General features: G+C 41.0%; 1 protein-coding gene across 6 annotated transcripts; it reads left to right on the plus strand.

Annotated features, from left to right (window-relative positions):
• Positions 1–662: 662 nt before the first annotated feature.
• On the plus strand, positions 663–12,778 carry ncoa5 (nuclear receptor coactivator 5). Of its 6 annotated transcripts, none has more exons than XM_020483958.2 (11): positions 663–794; positions 4,412–4,700; positions 5,123–5,230; positions 6,901–6,967; positions 8,534–8,806; positions 8,900–9,009; positions 9,496–9,625; positions 9,955–10,157; positions 10,850–11,054; positions 11,375–11,460; positions 11,598–12,778. In XM_020483958.2, exons 2-11 carry the CDS (start codon positions 4,529–4,531, stop codon positions 12,329–12,331), a joined length of 2,088 nt encoding a protein of 695 aa, XP_020339547.1. In that variant the 5' UTR covers positions 663–794; positions 4,412–4,528; the 3' UTR covers positions 12,332–12,778. The 6 variants fall into 6 exon arrangements, with proteins under 6 accessions (XP_020339547.1, XP_020339548.1, XP_020339549.1 ...); XM_020483959.2 differs by having other exon boundaries at positions 8,900–9,003; XM_020483960.2 differs by lacking the exons at positions 4,412–4,700; positions 5,123–5,230.
• Positions 12,779–20,040: the final 7,262 nt, after the last annotated feature.

The raw sequence follows: 20,040 nt of genomic DNA on the forward strand, positions 1-20,040 counted from the left end.
GTATATAGACTTTGTTTTATTTTTTTCTACTGTATTATTGACTGTATGTTTTGTTCATCCCATGTGTAACTCTATGTTGTTGTATGTGTCAAACTGCTATGCTTTATCTTGGCCAGGTCGCAGTTGCAAATGAGAACTTGTTCTCAACTAGCTTACCTGGTTAAATAAAGGTGAAATAAATAAATAAAATGTAAAAAATGTAAAAATATATATCATTGCCCCAAGTGGTGAAATAAACTCTGTCCTGCAGACATAGGCCATGGCTATTAATTTTCATGTGAAGTGCCCTCCCAAACCCTGAACAAATGTTTAGTCTATTTTGGAGGCCTGCCAGCCCTTCACTGGCACCCTGGGGTGATTCAGGAGAAGACAAGGAAGCTTGTTTTCTCTATTGTTCTACACAAGTACCATCAACACCTCCAGTGGTGTCAGGTTACATACTGACTGCTGCTGGTCCACTGTCCATCAGTTCAACCTCGGCTTATAAAACAATGGAGTTTTGACGTTTAACATTGTAGCACTGAATATTTCAGATAGGTGTTTATTGTATTATAACGCATTAAAACATAAATTGACCTTGCAACAAGCCCTCCTATACAGCAGATGGCGGTGTTGACATAACAGGAACCCGAGGCCCGAGACCATTGCTTTAAAAACCACACAAGAAGAAGCCGGACGGCCATTATTGTGTGGCGACGAAGGGGAAGCTGTTACGGGTGGTCAGAAGAACTTACTGGAGGACATCAAAAAGCACTGCAGATTTTTTGTTATTGTTGGAAACCTTAATGTTGAAGGTAGGAGTACAATGCTGATTATAATAAACTACACCGTGTTCGTTAGTGACTAGCTACCGTTATCTCACGGCCCTAAGCTGACCAAGCTAGCCAACATGGCGTCCCGTCGCAGAACCATCCCTAGTCCCGTGTTAGCATCTTCTTGGATAGTAGTGGGCCATGATATGTAGCTAGCTAGGCCTACGCCCGCCGTCATTCATTCAAGCGCTGTAAAGTAACGCTAACGAGCTAACGTTAAGTCTTTCGAGCTAGGGTAGTTAACGCGGAACTAGTTAGTTAACATTACTACTTTAGTTAATGAGTTAGCGAAACCTGTTTTGGTTTCAGTGATTTCAATAAGTCTCGTTATTAAATACATTAACGTTGGATCGCGAACGTTTTATAAAGTTAGCTGTGGTTATCCAGCATTAGCCAGACAGGGCATGACGACGAGCTTGCTGTAGCCTCCCGCCAACAGAGAGCAATAGTAATGGCGTCTTATTGTAAGCGCTAACTCCGCCATGGCTCGTTCGTCGAAAGCTAAGTGGGTTTTAAATGGTTTTTGGATAAACACCGGCTTAATAAAATATGTCTTACGTTTTATTCGATGATATAATCGTTATTTAACGTTGTGAATTTGTGAAGTGCTGAGCGGCCCAAATATATCACGATGTTTTCCGTATTTTATGTTTTTGAATCAGTTTTATAATTTGCTTTGAGTTCTGCATGACCGTAGGGTGGCAACCAATGATTTATTTTTATTATATATATATATATATATATATATATATACACACACACACTAGATGGCTGACGGGGAGTTGTTAGGAAGCCACCACGCATCCATCTTGGCGCTCTACCACCGTTAAAAAAAAATATTTTGTAAGCTTTAGAAATGTATTTTTTTTACCACGTTTATTTGACAGCTTTAATGCATACTTTTGAATATGTGACCTAAACATGAAACATTTCCTTCAAGTAAATATTTTTTGATGGTACTAATGTAACCGTCCCCACTAAAACAACATACTTTTGCCCTTTACACATTTTAAATAAAATACTGTACAATTCCATTCATTCCTACGGACAGCTGCTTTTCTAAAGAGTGCCATTATGGATCAGCAATCCAGGGTTTATATAAATCATTGGTAGCAACACATACTTTACATTCTAAGTAATTTCAAGGTGGCTTTCTCCATTCTGATTTGTACTGTTCAATCAAACTTCAACCAAAAGTTTATCATTTCCACACTGCCATATAGGGCTACATGATATTGGCAAACAAGTCTCTAGGCTTTATTTTTAAACAAATATTGCTTTTTGGCTTGCGGTTTAGATCAAAACACTTGGGTGTACTGTTGGATTCATGGAAATAGAATGATTATTCTAATTTTACATATACTGGTGGGCACTTTGAATGCAATGTTTTAAATGACAACGAATTAGAAAGCCAGGGTGGTTTTGCTGATAGAATTAGGAACAGAATACTAAAAGGATCTCTATGGAGTTGTTATTGTGACAGGGTAGGAACAAAAGTGTTGGTCAGTATTTCCCATGGGAGTGGGACCCTATAATCATTGGCTACATTAAATGTTTTCTCTTACTTCATGTAGCTAACATTTGTGCTTTGCCTATACCTCTCTGATATAGAAGGTACTGTTTCACAAACCTGCTGATTTAGGATTACACAATCACTGGTATCGGGCTGTCTTAGCTAGTTATGTTAGCATTAGCGGCAAACACAATTTATTTTTAGCCACAACTGGCTAAGAACAAATAAACTAGCAGTTTGCAGACAGTAAGATACACTATTCGTTTGTGTAATTATAGAACGCTTGTGGATTTATATTAAGAAGCAAAGTGGAATGTAGCATCATTGTCATCAACATATTGATGCATCTGCTTCATTGACCATGCAGACTGAAGAGTGAACGTCGGCAAATAATCTTGTTGTCGAGCAACAACTGCGCTCCTTGAGTGACGGGGCGAGGAAGAGAGATGACTCGAGTAGCGTAAACTATAAACGGAGTGGCTTATCACATTTAACCAAACATTGAAATACCGCTATAGAAGGTAAAGTAAAAAACGCAAACCGGTCTGTTCATCAATACCGGTGTAGGTGGTAAAAAATGCCTGGCCCTATTTTGATGCATACATGTAATAAACGTCATGGTAACAGAATGATTCTCATAGAACAAAATGTCGATCTCCTAAGCCTGTTTTAACCTCTGACCTTATTTTTGGCGTTTATGCCAAAACAACATTCATTTCGCCCATAGGAATGCCTGAATGAACCAGAGGTAACTAATTTAGGGTTTTAAGGACTACAAGCCGGCGAGGTCCAATAGCTGCTTTTAGAAATGCTGGTGTATTTACACACACAAGGTTGGGCTGCAAAAAAAATGAGCAGTCCGGGATGCCAGAGGTTAAATACAATTAAAATTCAACTTGGTCCCCCAAGTTATTCCTTTTATTTTGACATGAGGTAAGCAGAGTGGAAGTGGGCCACATTTGAGTCTGTTGAATAATAGTCCTTTACCTATTTTGTCTAACCCCCCCCCCCCTTTAATAAGGACCAACCACCCGCAGAGTAAGTTTTAAATGTTATGTATTTTTGCAATGCCAAGTGTGTAATTGCACCCGCATTTTTTGCCGGCAGCAATTTGCCAATGTAAATGTTTTTACCATTTTGTTAGCTAGCTAGCAAGCAATGACGTCATATGACACTAAGGATGGTTGAAGTTTAGAAGTTAATTTGCCTGCTAACAAACGTTATCTAGCTAGAAGGCATATGCATTAAGCCAGATGGCTACGCCTAGAGGAAGGTATATTCACTGTCTGCAGTTACACGTATGTGTGTACTTTCACTCTGGCCTGTAAGTATATTGGCAAAGTGTAACTAATTATACCACCCAATGTCTGTGTAATAAACAGTAGCAGTAAAGAAGGACAAGTAGATGTAAATGAGGTGGCCTACATGAAAGCAATACAGGGAATTATTTGGCTGAAATATAAACCAGTTGTTCTGGAAGAATAAGAGTACAGGTGTGACCTAGGGTTGCTAGGCTGAAAGATGCTAGGAACAGCCCAATCATGACTTGCCAACACACACATTGCATACAAAAGGTGTACAAGCCCTCATTTTTAGCCCTTTTAACAATGCCAGAAAACACTTTACAGTAACCTTTCCTACCTGTGTCAAACCCCCAAACTGGTGGAAACTCCCTCCAGTCTAGGCCTACGCGTTTAAATCCCTGTAGGGAATTTTGTTATTGTAGATGCTATGGCCTAGCTATAACATATTGCCTGTTATGAATCTTAATAAAACATTTGTAGACGGTGACATTTCATACCTAAGAACAAAAAAAACGGACTACAGACGGCCTTGTCTGCCTAAACATCTCTGTAAAGGAATTGGCTGTTTTGATTTACAGCCTGTTGTCATTGTATTTCAAATGGATGAATGTCTTTCAGCGGATATACAGAACTTACACTTAATTTTTGTTGAATTTCGTAGGAATTTGTTTTCTCTTCCTTAGAGTGCAACCTAGGCGTAACTATTTGGGGCTCTGCTGTGCTGAATCATTTCATCCATGGGATTTCTCTTCTCTTTTTCTTTACCACGCTGACATTTTTAGGACCTTGGAAACAACTTTTGAACACACGCGCAAAAAAAAAGGAAATTGAACAGTACCCCAAAAAAAATTACGTCAAAGAAAAGAATCGCTAAGGTTGGGATCTAGCCGAGTAGCGCCATGTCTCACAGAAGAAGCCGCAGTGGATCGCCGTCTGGCCCTGTTCGCTCATGCACCAACAGCCAAAATCCCCGCGATATGGAGAGGAGGATTTTTGTGGGGAATTTACCGACATCACTGATGGACAGGAAGGACATGGAGGAACTGTTCAGTCCCTACGGGAAGATTCATGGTTAGTACTTAGGCTACCTACTAGGAAGGAATACACATTTCATCCTCAATTTTTGAGCATCATTCGTCTTATTGAATTTAAGGAGTCATCATTTAAAAAATTAAAAATAAATATGTAACTCTTATCTAGCCTAATTTACATGTATTGTTTTTGGTTACAATGCAGTAGCCTAATATTAAACTTGCCCAAGATTAAGCTGTGATCAATTCAACTGTAGATTCATCTTAAAGAATCACAACATTTTGGGATGAAGTTTTGTAACTTTGAACCAAATTCTGAACATTGTACATTTTTATATTTCATTGCATAACTTTTTTTATAATATCACTTAAACTACCCTTAGAGAGGAAATCATAGTTTTAAACCTGGCCCTTGTTTCCTTTTATATGAAATCAAAACAACAAAAATGTTCCTTTTTCCAGCCTTGTCCATGTTCCAAGGGTACGGATTTGTGCAGTTTGAACGTGTTGAGGATGCAGAGGCTGCAAAGGCGGGACAAAATGGTCGCCCTTATAAAGGTTATAAAATAGGTAAGAGTTCACTGTATTAGATGTGACTGTCTAGGTAACAGGTGACTGAAGGGGAGCAATTTTGTCATGGTGTCACTAATGCCGAGAATACGCTGTACGATATTAGAATGATTAACTCATCCCAGATCATTTGATAAGATCAGAGTGAAATCTTAAGGTCGGTGGCGAGGACAATGTCTTAACTGCTCCTACGTGCTCCCAACAACACTAGGACCCTTGGATGTTTTTCCTGTCATTGCTCGTGCAGTGTGACATGTAATGTGTTCAAATTCCCCCCAAAATACTGCACTAGCCCATAGAAATGCATGATGAGCGGATGACCTGGTCAGCTACGAAGACTCGCACAGTAGGAGACAACAGCCTACCAAGTTCTCCAATTTAATGCTTTTCTGTTTGTCCAGCACTGTCAATATTTGCTAAAATAAGGGGTTTTCCCATTTCTTTGAAATCACATAGCATATATCAGTTTAATATTACAGTAATCTCAGTTAACCCATAGCTAAAGTCTTATGAAATTGGTCAGATGCTTGATTTGTATATTCTGGGTCCATATGTGTTTCAGTGAAGAGATTCTAACTGTAACGATGAGCTCCACCCTCTTCGCAAGTCTATGGGCCAAATGCCCCATCCCCTTATGAAATTTGAAAGATGCTAACACCTATAAAATCATGATTTGACCAAGGCACCAGAACTAATGCCTGTTTGATATGTCATGCATCCCGTTGTAATCATGATAGATCTACGGTAGCATTGATGTTTACGTAGTCTCTCCACAAGAGATTAAACGTAGTTAAACTGTAGGCCTATTGTGCAGTGTGGGGTCTTCCACCACACAGTATGTATCCTCTTATGAAAGTGTTAGGTCAAGATTTAATCGCTGTAATAACATTCAATGGCTTATTTAGATATTAGGATTTTAAATTGCTCAATGTATTCCCAGCAGAATCCCCAGACTACAATTTTCAGCTTTACTTAAGTTATAAAACTGTAGTTTTGTGAATAACTATGAATGTTTAGCAAGTGGGGCAATATACAATGTAATTACAGTATACATTACATTTTTAGCTCCGCATTTACAATGACATTTTAAACTAAATAAATGATTTAAAAATTGAAATTGTTACAATGTCTTTTGACTCCCGAAGAATACACTTAATTGTCTTTGAACAGTTGGAAGAAATATTGCGAATTTGAACAGACTTCAGAACGCACACACAAGTGGAAGATTAACGTGTTTGGCTTTGTGTCATCAGTGTAGTGTTAATGTTCTCATTGACATAAGTTAGATTTTCCCTTGACCGCTTCATCTCAACTTGATTTTATTTTAGTAGCTGAGTCAAAGCATCCCAGATGATTCTCTCATTCTCAACTAAAATTGAAAGCATCCTCTCTTCAAAAAATACCCATCAAACCTTTCATGCAATATAACAAGGGAAGCCATGTAAAGACAACTTGGAACCTGGAACATTTTCGCCCTCTCGTCCAATTAGATTTATTTTTTATTTTTTTAACGATCAATTTGGATTTTCATGCTTGGAAATCTGGAACTCAATTTATGGATCGGGAAAGTGAGCGGCGGGGTTACATTTCATGGCACTTAAAACCTTTCGCTTCATTGAGTTAATATCTGTAAATGTCATGTTGAACGTTTTTGATTGGTTTATTTTCAGCTATAAATATGGCAGCGGAGCGACAACGACAGAATAAAGCTCAATCCCGGCCGAGCCCTCCAAGAAGGTAAAGTAACGCTAATGGGTTATGAAGAAGTACCAACGTTTCAGCTGCTCTGGTAAAATATGTTTCTCATGTCATTTGCCCCGAAGCACATTGACAAAAACAGCTCGTTAAGTTTCTCAGCGTTGTGTTCAGTTAGCGGTAACATATTTCACGTCACACACACACAAAGAAAATCATGAAATAAAACAACATTCTGAATTTAGTTCTGTGTCCTTTGTCTTCTAAAGATGTCTGTTTTCACAATTTCCCTGTTCTGATTAGGCCATATTTAACTAGAGAAAACAATAAAAACTGCGTCCCGTTCATTTAATAAAAATAAATTTAAAAAACTTTTCAGCATAAAATATCGCCGGTACGTGCGGCGCCATCTTGCTTCACCGGACGGTTGAACAAATGTTACGCCATGCCTCACCCTTGTGATCGGCTCGGCTATGTTGGCAGCAGAATGGCAATAAAGTAAACTTAAATATCGATTCTTGTTTGCGATGGGAAACAATCAGTCTCAATACTTTGACAACCTGAATTATGTTTTGAGCACACAGATTTTGGCTTTTTAAAACTCTGCTTAAAAATGGCCAACAGATACATGTCTTTCTAGACTGTTACCGCCGCCAACCACCATGTAATTTCGCTGTGGGACAATTCTGGCAACGCCTGGGGAGACTGATTTAGATGTCATGTCTGCTTCTGCCTAGTTAATCAATGTTCATAATTGGAAAATGGTTGACTTTGATGCGCAATATCGACATTGACAATATCAAAATATTTCTGTGATCAGTTATATTCTGTTTTTAGTACAAGTCTTTTATTTTCAATCTAGTTAGCCCGTTTTCGAAAACATTTGAAAGTAGGTGCCAGTTGTCAGCTAACAAAAATCTGTATAGACAATAAAGAATATTTTAATGTGTGGTAATTATTTTGTCTCAAGTGTTTCCTGTTGTGTTTTGCGTACGATGATTTCATTGCCGATTTGCTTGGTAGGAACTCTTGAGATTGCTTGATACTCGAGTATTAATGCATTTCTATAAATTGTATTTTTTACCTCCGAAAACAGGACCTTTAATCGAAAACACATTTTAATATGGAGCATGTGTACGTTTTCATGTGATATATCACTTCTCAATTTCGACCGAACCCGATGACGTATTTAAAAAAAAAAAATGTATTTAAGGTTTTCATTGCGTTAAATATTATTTTGAACTCCCTGGAAGTTTGTACGAAGACTTATGTTAATGGGAAGGACAATTTCAGTGGAAAGACGTTTCTGCTGTGACTTGGAATTGTTAGCATTTGAACATCACCGGCCATCAGGTCATTGTGATAAATGTTAGGTGGGGGGGGGTGGGGTTCACATTTTTCCCCCGTCGTGGAATCACACTTGCTCCAATGTCAAGGGGAAATTATGCTTTAATTTGTGGAGTCCTTGAGAGGAGCACCTTCACTGCTTTATTGTGCGCATTCTAAATAATTAACAAATTTGATTCTAATGTTAACATTAAAACCAAACTATTATGTTAAAGTAACCCAATCCAACATTTTTCACTAAGGCTTTGTTTGTTCTTCCAGGGATCCATATGGAGGTTATGGAGAAGGCAGGGAGCCCCGTCCTCGCTCTCGCTCGCCTATGCACGGGCGCGACTCTCGTGCGCACCGGGGCAGCCGAGAGCACTCACGAGAGCCTGGCCGTGAGCCTCGGCACCCTCGTGACCATCACGAACCGCGAGACCCCAACTTTGACCGCTACCGCACATCCGAGGGCAGGGAAAAGGATCTCAGGGGTGAACCTCGTGGAGACCCTCGCGGTGAACCTCGCGGAGACCCTAGAGACCCCACATTCAGGTGACCGGTCTGGCAAAGGGCCAGCCTGAAGGAACATTCTCTGCCCTATTCCAAGCAACTTTTAACCAACGATTGGTCACTTGTGTATTACAGAGAGGAGGGTTATGATCGATATTACCGTGGTGGCGCAGATGAGCACCACCGCAAGAAGGAGGACCCGTACAGGGATCCATGGAACGGCCGACGAGAACCTGAAGGTAAAGGTAGTAATACAATACTCTTAAACGTGTACAAACGGCATCAGTTTTTGCTCGGTACTAAGTGTTCCATCTTGACTGCTGACTGGCACACTTTTATGGCATTAATGGGATAGTTTGCAATTTGGGCAATTTAAGCCTGTTTTTTACTTACCCAGAGTCAGATGAACTGACGCATACCACTTTTATGTCTGCATGCAGTTTGAAGTAAGTTGAATGTAGTTTCTGGAGTGATTGCTAACAATCACTGGAAGTCAATGGGATCAGCTAGCTGATTTCATCATCTCGCTCCATAAGTGGTATCCATGAGTTCACCTGACTGGGTAAGTAGAAAACTGCTTTTCTGCTAAAACCTCAAACTTTCTTTTTAACAGCAGACAATTGAAATGAAATAAATACTAATAGATACTTTCTGATTGAACTATCCCTTTTAACTTGTAAACAAATTGAACTGTCAGTGGTAAAAGAATGTAAAGACCGGGTCTTTTTCAGATGACCGCGTGCGGGTAGAGGAGCGGCGGCGTAACGAGCTCTACCGTCAGTACTATGAGGAGGTCCAGAGACAGTATGACCGGGAGCGTCCGGTTGACTGCTCGGTCATTGTTGTCAACAAGGCACAAAAGTAAGTCCATGATTAAATCCTCCATATTACCACTTGGATTAAGTGTGAATTGAGTCTGTATTTGATTAGAGATTATGCATGCAGCAGGGCGGGCCAGACGCAGTCCACGGGCCAATTTTAATGTGGTAGACTTTTTAAAATTTTTTAGAAAGACAATCTGACACCAGCCCTTTTGACAAATGAGTTATGTACCCTTGGCATACAGCCTAATTGTCACACAAGACCTTCCATAGTAATCTTCTTCGCAAATTGATTGTAGCCTTCTTATTGTAAACATGAGTGGATAAGAATGTGGCGTGTTTCCTGTAGCATCCACTTTGTCCTTGCAGTAGGGAGTATGCAGAGACAGTGGGGCGGAAGGTGCGTGACCTGGGTATGGTGGTGGACCTCATCTTCCTCAACACGGAGGTGTCCCTGACCCAGGCGCTGGAGGACGTGGGCCGGGCGCGCACCCCTTTCGCCATAATCATCACTCAGCAGCACCAGGTGCACCGCTCCTGCACAGTCAACATCCTCTTCGGCACACCCCAAGGTAGGACTTCTGGTTCCTGCTGCTGGGACTGACTGGAATCAGTGCAGCGTCTTAATCCTGCTTTTGGGGTGGAATGACAGGTGGACATTTTTTGTTCAGTGGTCAACTTGAGCTTTTGAAGGGGTGTAAAATGTACTTGATTAAGATGTATTCTTCTTGACACTTGTTCAAACTTATGTACCTACCTGATTTCCTAGTGTTAATCAATTGACCTTTTGTCAAATCCCACACAGTTACTGTGATGTCCAATAAACATTTGCCGTGAAGGGCAATTGAGCAAAAGGAGGAAGCCTGTCAAAATGCTCAAACAGTTGAATGCAGACAACCACTTGCTGATCAGGCTCATGTTTGTTACCATGGGCTGTTATTACACTCACTTCACAGGAAGGTTAAATAGCTAGCGATGAATGACTCGTACTCTTAAAAACGTGCCCAGATGTAACGTGAAAGAAATGTGGACGATTTCAGTACCCCAATTGCGCCAATGAAGTATTTAATAACCAAGAGCCCAAAATTCTTTGACAGTATTAACAAGAAGTCCATGCAAACTCGATGAGCGAAGGCTGATCTAACAATTACTTTACACTTCGTAGTAGTCACAGCCCTGCCATGTCTTAGGCCTGTATCCTACATTTTAAATTACTCATTTATTTTCTTTGCCTTCAAAAAAATAAAAATATGTAAACTCCTAGAGCATCGCAACATGCCCATGGAGGATGCCATGGTCCTGGTGGGCCACAACTATGACTCCTTCAAGGTGGAACATCGTGAGAAGGAGCGTGAGGAGATCGCTCAGAAGGCTGCCAAGATGGCTGACGACGTGCTGATGAGGGAGCATGAGAGGGAGGGCCACCCGGTCACCCTGCTTCCTGCCATCACTCTGCTGTCTGAGGGCAGGTCAGTCATTCTGCTTGCACGCACACACTCCTTATTTCAATACTGTATATTATACTGTCTTAACAGCCCTTTCTCTTTCCATTTCACTTTAATCCGTCTTGTGTTCTCCCACTGGTCTCCCTTCATCTCTCTCTTGTAGACTGTCTCATTGCTTATCATTGTGCTGATGTTACACATGACAATGCTTTTTGTAAATTCCCACCCAAACCGGTATGAGGAGAGGGGCTTGGAATGGTGCAGTTGGGATTGTGTGTCACAGTGGGCTTTGTAGCTGTTCATGTGTCTGACATGAAGTGTGTCTTCTGTCTTCGACGTCCTAGGTTCCTGACTCCAGAGGAGCTGGATAGTCTTATAGAGTATTTGAGGGTCAAGAGGGAACGCATCGTAAGAGCCGACCCACTTGCAGGTAAGGCTTCTCAACTTTGCCCTCAAGTTGGGCTTGAAAGAGGTCCCCTAAACCAACGCTGGGTTTTGCCCCATTTACTGTAGTTTACAGAATTTAACTCATAACAGAAGAACACTGACTGTTTTCTTCCTCTGCAGCATCGCATCCCCCGGCGACCGCAGCAACCCACGAGCCTACTCTCCAGGCCCAGACGATGCCCCCTGCAGTCCATCCCGGTCACGCACCACCCCCACACAGTGCCCACTCCACCCACATGAGCATGCCGCCGGCCCCCAACGCCACCTCCAACAACCAGCAGGAGCTGCAGGCTAAGATCCTCAGCCTGTTCAACAGTGGCGCCGGGGCATCGGCCTCCGCTGCCAGCCCCGCCATGGTCCCCCAGTCCTACGGCTCCACCATGGGCATCCAGTCCACAGGCCTCCCCATGTCCTCAGCCTCTCCTGTCCCCAAAATGGCCACCACACCTTCCCAAGTCCCCAACATGATGGGTGCCCGGCCCCCCATGCGCCCGGGCCCGGTACCCCTCGGTATCCACCAAGGCTATGGGTCGCCCACAGGCCGTATGGCTGCCCCTCAGGGGGGGCAGAGACCTCCTGTCTCAGGGGGAGCGGGCATCAACTTCGACAACCCCAGCGTCCAGAAAGCCCTGGACACGCTCATTCAAAGCGGACCCTCTCTCAACCACTTGGTAAATGCTGGGAATTCGGCATCCCCCAGACCAAGTCATGGCATGGGCCAAGGCATGGGTCAAGGCATGGGTCAAGGCATGGGCCAAGGCATGGGTCAGGGCATGGGCCAAGGCATGGGTCAGGGCATGGGCCAAGGCATGGGTCAGCCTCCGCCCATGGCAATGTACCCTCGCCATTACTGATGATTCCCCTCATAATGTGACCACACCCAACCCTCGAGTCTGCAAAGCAGCTTTTGTTAAATTAATTTACCACAGTTGAAATGTGTAGATGTAGACTGATATTTTCTGTTTTTTTTTTTGCATTTGTAAATGCTTTTAGAGGACCCTTTTTTTACCCTAGGTATTGTAATGACAGACCTCGGTTATTTGGTAAGACTATTTGAAAGTCAGACATTTTCGGTTGTAACCAGTCTCCATTTTCTGGTTAGTGTGATTTGTTGTAAAAAGTTAATTGCATGTCCGAAGATATTCAGGATTGTGCTGAACTTGTTGTTCTCTGCTCAACCACAATGTTTGATGGCTAGATCTGGTGTCGGTGTGGGCCAGTTCTACACAGCAAAACTTTTATACAACTTCCTGTGTGATTGTACTAGCAGTGCTCCTGAAATAAACCATTTTTGAATGTGACATTGTGTGGTTATTGCGTACCCCTTGAGTAGTTTCAAACATCAAGGCCGGGATTCAATCAGATCGCGTGTTGTATGCTTTATACCGCTTTTTAAAGGCAATTTCTGAGTGAGCTGACATGCAGCGCGAATGGAATCTCTGAATGCGGGAACGGGAACCCGAGATCGTATTGAAAACCGGACAAAGATCATTATTCCAATGACTCGCAAACAAGGCTGTAATAAAATGATATTGATTTATTGCATTTTGTGCTGACAAATCTATAAAATGGAACAGGTATCGCCAGAAGCTATAGAGATGTAACTTTTTTCCTTAATATACCATGAAACACAATAGAGAATAGTTTTTATTTAAAATATTTAACACTGACACAAAATTAACACTGACTAACTTTTGGGTTTATGCACAGAACTCCCCTTACCCAAGTGCACATTGTGTACACACACCCACAGAACTGAAAACACAGGAACACTACTGCTCCACCAGAATACTTGTACAGTACCAAGGAATAGGTCTAAGGTTTTGAGGGAAAAACAGGTTCACTTTGTGATTTAAATTGTATGTGTATATATTCTTTATCTACATCCATTCCTTTTCCAAACATTTATACAAAATTTCTTGCACAACAGGAATTGACGTCAAAACAAAAATGTCTTTTAATGCTTTATGTTGATCTGAATTGGTGGAATTGTTTTGTAATTTGCTTCAAAGGGACATTCATGCTAAGATTGACACCATAGCAGAAGCTTGTGGGTCAGAAAGCCAGACCATGAGGAATGCTGGTCATGGCTCATTGGATGTTTGTAGAATTTGGACAAATACATGATCATTGTCTTTAAGTGTTTGTGTTTTGTAATGTTTACCCTTCACATTTTTGTTTGACTAAATCTGAAAATATTTTGTTTTTGAAATAATGGTGAATTTCATTTTTTTTGGGGGGGGGGGGGGGGGGTAGCTGCCAATTTCTGAAACACCTCGGGAGCCCTCTGTGTGTGGAATCAAGGCGATTTGTCATCTAATATGAGTTTACATTTAATTCAGTGGTACATCATTTCACAAGTGTTAACTGAAATATACTCCGTTTATCTGCAGATATATATTATATATATGAAACAATTGATATAAGATGTGGAGGGACCTCTTCAACAAAGTGAATAAAAATAGAATCCTGTTACTGATATATTCATTTATCTTAGATGCAAACAATTTTTATCCATTCAGTCTAAAGAAAGGGGTCGATCTAACTAAAACAATATGAACAGAACACAGTATACCACAAACACTTCAATATATTCAGTACTACACCTTGTTCAGGATAATGTGCATGCATTGAGTTACACAACAGACCTGGAGTGGGGCTCTGCTTGCACAGCATGTACACAATCACCAATTTGAAGTGTATAAACACGTTTGGTTCGGGATAAGTAGGTGACGGACTGAGGTTGTGGCGGGATCACAGTTCAGTCTTGTTGACTAAAACCACGGTTATGGTGAGGCACTACACTCCAATTTGTGTTTTTTGTGTCCCGTGTGTCCCCTCGAAAGGACAACCTCTTTAACACAGGAGCAGATATATTTTGGAGCCCTTAATATCCATTCGAGGATGGAGAATCATTCACAATGATCACCAGCCGACTCGTCTCATGCTACAATTGTGCAGGCGAACGGTCGGATTTAGGAGTGGTTTGTGTATCTGCCCTAGATGAGATAGCTATTTGGTGCTCCCGAGTTACCCTTAAGCCGTCCAAGCAGAGCCAGTACCAGAAGTGGAAGCGCTTGTTTTATATTCTTTGAGTCAATATTCAGAATTATACTGAAATCACATACGTATAAATACAGGGCTGGGTGAGCGGAGATTTGTGACCCGGGGGTTTACAAATCTCCAGGGATTCTCAATAGGAAGGAAATCAAATTAACAGGTAGGATATCATTGCAGTGAAAAACTGCAGAGTGATGGCGAAATCTGATCTATGTATCCTGCTCTGTCTTTCTCACAGATGTACGCCAACTGTCTGCAGTACTCACTTATACCACAGGAGGACGCTATGAATCAGTGCTTAAACTGGGCAAGTTTGTTTCTATCAAACACTGATTAGGTCCTCAAACCTTTTATCACAAAAAGTGTTTCTCTGTCGCAACAACCACAGTCGAGATGAACACACGATAACTTTACGGTCCTTTAGACCTGGTTCTAGACATTCTGATGAGCAGAACGCCAACTTGTCAGTTGTTAATGTGTTGTAATGAAAAGCGATTATCCAAATAAAAACAATATTGCACATCATTTTACAAAACGCTAAGACTTTGTCCACAGTGATAAAACAGTGTACAACAAAGGACAACATCGTTGGCTACAGTGTCTTTGACTGCAGCGTTATATACAAAGCAAAATGATCTCTATTGCCCATCCATTCAACTAATAAGTTATCATATTACGTTAACCAACAGTAATTATCAAGATTGAAATATGACAAGTAATAATATTGGGAACTCAAACTTTTTTTCCAAAATACTTTTTTTCTATGTTTAACTAGCAACGTAACCATGAGGAAATCATTCTCAGGGTCTCTACCAAAGGGAACCCTAGTGTTGCTACAGGACGTGCCCCTTCCAAACAACCTGCCTTGTTCATGTAAGTCATCACACCATAAAGCACTGAAACAAATATTCCCACATAAGACCATGCAAACAGTAATTATAAAACACATTGTCAATTTCCCATTAATGCTTGTTTAACCAATCTTGTCATTGAACAACCCAATGTCATGATTAGGCAGTGAAAAAAACACACCAATCTCTTTCATAATTTCTTTAAACAATAATAACAAATTTACCAACATTTCTGAAAGTTGATATATAGCATTTTGGCATTAAACTCTTCAATTAAAGGCTCAGGCAATGTTCTGGTAACATCCCCCAAATAGCCACATATTTTGAAAGTTGATATGAGTGTCTATTAATCAAATTGTGTAATAATAGGAGAGAATCATACATCATATAAAGTAAGGGAAAGAGTTATAATAATGTTTTGTCCATTTGTAAAAACTAGATCAGCGGCCAGATCAGCGGCTAGATCAGTGGCCAGATCAGTGGCCAGATCAGCGGCTAGATCAGTGGCTAGATCAGTGGCCAGATCAGTGGCCAGATCAGCGGCCAGATCAGCGGCTAGATCAGCGGCCAGATCAGCGGCTAGATCAGCGGCCAGATCAGCGGCCAGATCAGCGGCCAGATCAGCGGCTAGATCAGTGGCCAGATCAGCGGCTAGATCAGTGGCCAGATCAGCGGCTAGATCAGTGGCCAGAGTATTTTCTAGCAAGAGATATGATGTAACTGATAGAGAACTTTTGTTCCATTGCAGTTAACATTTCAGTCAGTGCAATCAAAATGTAAAACAAGTAACTTTACTTTACTTTAAGTGCTAACAACACTTTCTTGCACTACTGTTGTCAATTCAACTCAATAAACATTCAAACCTGCAGTCTGGGCTCAGAGTTCCTCTAGAATAAATGTGAATATAAGGTGATGGGATAATCGAGTGCCATTCCATTTGTGAAAAGAGAGAGAGGGGGGGGGGGGGCTGCCCCCGGACTCTCCAAAAACATTGCACCCCAATGGTCTAAGTATTGCCACAAAATATTGTATAGTATCTTCAGGAGAGTTCTCCTCCAAAGCGGACAATGACTCCTGTCCAGAAAGACTCTCGGGCCAATAGTTAATAGGTAAAGCCGGGTCCTGTCTTGGAGGAGACAAGCCACCAGCACTGATATGTATTTTTATATATGCCTACCTCTCTTTCTGATATCTTTTGTATATATGTTCCTTTAGACATGTTAATTTACAGTTCAAATAAATCTAATAATACTAGCAGCATTCACAACATCTGAGTCTGACTTTCAAACAACACTTTAAACATAAATACTGTGTTCAATATCTATATAAACTAGTTTCATCAATTGTTTTATTCTCTCTATTGTATATATATATATATGTATATATATATATTTATATTCATACTTCTAATACAAGTGCAAGTGACCAAAAACAGTTTCTTTCACAACAGAAAATGAAAACACGATGATAGCTGTCCTTGGTCAGTGTGAGATTATATTAATAAATCTACATATAATATATGGAAAAAAATATATATGAATATGTGAGACCAAATTTCAGGTATTGCACATTCCTTTCAAAATGCACGTTATAAGGTTTTTATTCTAATTTGCTAATAATCCATTCATTGTCAGGACATAAATATTGGCTCACACCTGTGTCAATTCTGTGGATACAAAATCACATATTTGGATTCTACTGCAAAGAGATCCGTTTTATGGACAGGGTGAGTTTCATAGCTGTGGAACCCTTTCCATTAAATCACTGTACATCTATTACTAGTTAGTTGCATACTAACGCATCAACCTAATGTACAATTTGTACTCTGTAATTTAATCAATATTATACTTTCATAGAGCTATTTTTCATTTAAAAATATTTTTTTTATATGGCACATGGAACATATCTAAATTTGGCAAAACAACATATTTCTTGGAGCAATAATTTTAATTATATCTGTATTATATAAATATTTTAAACTTTTGTCTATAAACATAAACAACACTTTGTTTTCTAGATGGAAAAATAACATTTTTAAATCACTTGTTGAACAGTGGCGGACAGTGCAGTTGCAATACTCATCAAGGATACAGCAACAGTTACCATAGTGATAGGAGCCTAAGAGAGAAGGAACATTTTCTCCACTAGAAGCTTTTTAGTAAGTCACAAAAATACTACAGTCATACTTAACAACGCATCAGAGCTTGTACACTATTTACAGTGATCCACACTGGGATCAGGTGCCTGACAAAGATGATGTCACTGCTTATAATCACCCCCTTGCTCTTTTTCAATGGTCTTTCCTCAATTCCTTAGCTTTGTTTGAATACCCATACTAACATACTGTATACTACATACTTAATATACTAGCAAAACACTACATACTATAAGTTAATTTTAGTATACTGTAAACGAAAGGTATCCCTTCAGTTGAGCCTACTAGCGCTTTGCCTGTTTACCGGAAGTTGATTCTGTTGCTATGCAACCTCTCGCTAGCTTGTTAGCATTACAAGCTAGACATTTTACAACTTCGGGTTTGTTATCAAATTCAATCTGGAGTGCCAGAGTGTGTTCTGGGGGTTTGTAAATTCAGAGTGTTCAGAGCGCTAACTGGATGCTCTGGTTGATCCAAGCATTCTGAAGTCCCAACTGCAGTCAAGCACCAAAGCTAGCTGGCTAAGTACTTCCAGACACAAATGAGAGAACAGCTCACTCTGACCATTTTACTCGCCCTAGCAGAGCTGGTTAGGCTGTTTTCATGTTATCCAGAGCGTTGGTAACTGTATCTGTGCTGCTGGCAACAATTTAATTACACTTTTTTGACGATGTTTACTGACACCGGCCATATTGAACTGGTGTCAAGCATGAGTAAATTCATCAGTTATTCTGTGCTGCGGCACACTCAGAGGAGAGCGCTCTGAAATCGGAATAGATAGCCAGAGCGAATTTACGAAAACACACCCGAATGTCCATTGAGAACGCACAACAACTATACCACTTAGCTAAACTAACAATGATGGGAATAATCAAGTCAATAAATGTTGGGGAGTTAGTTAGATAGAATATAGTTAATATACTAGCAAGTTTGATGTATTAGTAGCCAACTAACGTTAGCTAACATACGGGTACATACATGGGGCTTCCGAGTGGCGCAATGGTCTAAGGCACTGCATCTCAGTGCTAAAGGCGTCACTACAGACCCTGGTTTGATTCCAGGCTGTATCACAACCGGCCGTGATTGCGACTCCCATATGGTTGCACACAATTGGCCCAGCGTCGTCCGGGTTTGGCCCGGGGTAGGCCGTCATCCGGGTTTGGCCCGGGGTAGGCCGTCATCCGGGTTTGGCCGGGGTAGGCTGTCATTGTAAATAAGAATTTCTTCTTAACTGACTTGCCTAGTCAAATAAAATAAAAAATGATATGCTGTTCGTAAGGACAGCGTAGCTAACAAATTCTCAGCCTACATAACGTGTAAGGTAACTTACTGGAAAAGTCATTACATTGCTCAACAGTTTCTTAACAGTTGTCATATTTGTATCCGCTCTCATTTTCCGCCATTTTCTTAAAATCTGAAAACATTATGGGCCCTAAAAGCACTAAAATACTGCATGTATACTTCGTATTTTGTCGAATGGAGTACGAATTCCGGGAACTTTTGGCATACTAACTATATCCATACTATGACCAATAAGCACATTATACACTTAATTTACGTCACAAATGGTTAGTATGAGTATTCGAACACAGCTCTTGTCTCTCTGTCCAAGGAGGTGAGGAAACACAATGAATCGAGGAAAGAGGACAGCAGCAATTGAGGAAAGCCAATTGAGAAAGAGCCCTAGCTCGTCTGTTAGACGACTTTTCCGCTAAGAACGCTCCTCACAGTTTAACGACGTATCAATAACTAAAACCAAGCTAGCCTTGTTGTTTTTGGCACTAACAGTGGCTGGAGCTAGTAAGGACACACAGCCACCTAGAAAGGGGAAAGGGGACAAGTAGAAATATGATGACAATGCGTGAGCAAAAACAAACATGTTGCGGAGTGCTCAAGATGAGGTCAAAGTTCATGAAGCGCGATCTATGTCGTCACGGGAGGCTTGTTTGTTTCTCTCCCATCTTCCTCCAACTGTGGTTCTTTCGTTCATGACTGACCCGGATTTAAAAAATGACCACATTCTCTTCTAACCACCGACCATGACCGTGGGTAGCAGTCTTGCTCGATGGTGGTCATCTCTGCACGTGATGAACAGGGTTTCCCACAGGAGCTTTTCGATATTCTCTCTTTGCTGTGGTTTCACAGGGTGATATATACGACTAGCTACACAATGTCAACATCCTCAGTCCACCGTTCAGTCTTGGAAGCCTACTCCATGTTTACAGGTAGGTGACTCGATGGCACTCTAAAACATCCCCTCGTAAAAACAAACCACAATCGGATGAATGTGACACTTAAACACACAGGCACAAACACCACACTGAATAACCCCAGCGCACCTAACCCTTTGTCTCCTTCGACTCCATAGCCGAGTGACTAGGGATCCCGAGTGGCGCAGTGGTCTAAGGCACTGCATCTCAGTGCTCGAGGAGTCACAGACCCTGGTTCGATTCCAGGCTGTATCACAACCAGACATGATGGGGAGTCCCATAGAGTG

The sequence above is a fragment of the Oncorhynchus kisutch genome, linkage group LG5 (genome assembly GCF_002021735.2).
Source record: "Oncorhynchus kisutch isolate 150728-3 linkage group LG5, Okis_V2, whole genome shotgun sequence".
Taxonomy (NCBI): Eukaryota; Metazoa; Chordata; class Actinopteri; order Salmoniformes; family Salmonidae; genus Oncorhynchus; species Oncorhynchus kisutch.

Excerpts from the sequence above, each read along its gene's own strand:
- ncoa5 (XM_020483958.2), top strand. The coding sequence starts at position 4,529 with ATGTCTCACAGAAGAAGCCGCAGTGGATCGCCGTCTGGCCCTGTTCGC. Across the intron at positions 4,701-5,122 it reads TCCCTACGGGAAGATTCATG|CCTTGTCCATGTTCCAAGGG; the intron begins GTTAGTACTTAG and ends TCCTTTTTCCAG. Across the intron at positions 10,158-10,849 it reads CCTCTTCGGCACACCCCAAG|AGCATCGCAACATGCCCATG; the intron begins GTAGGACTTCTG and ends GTAAACTCCTAG.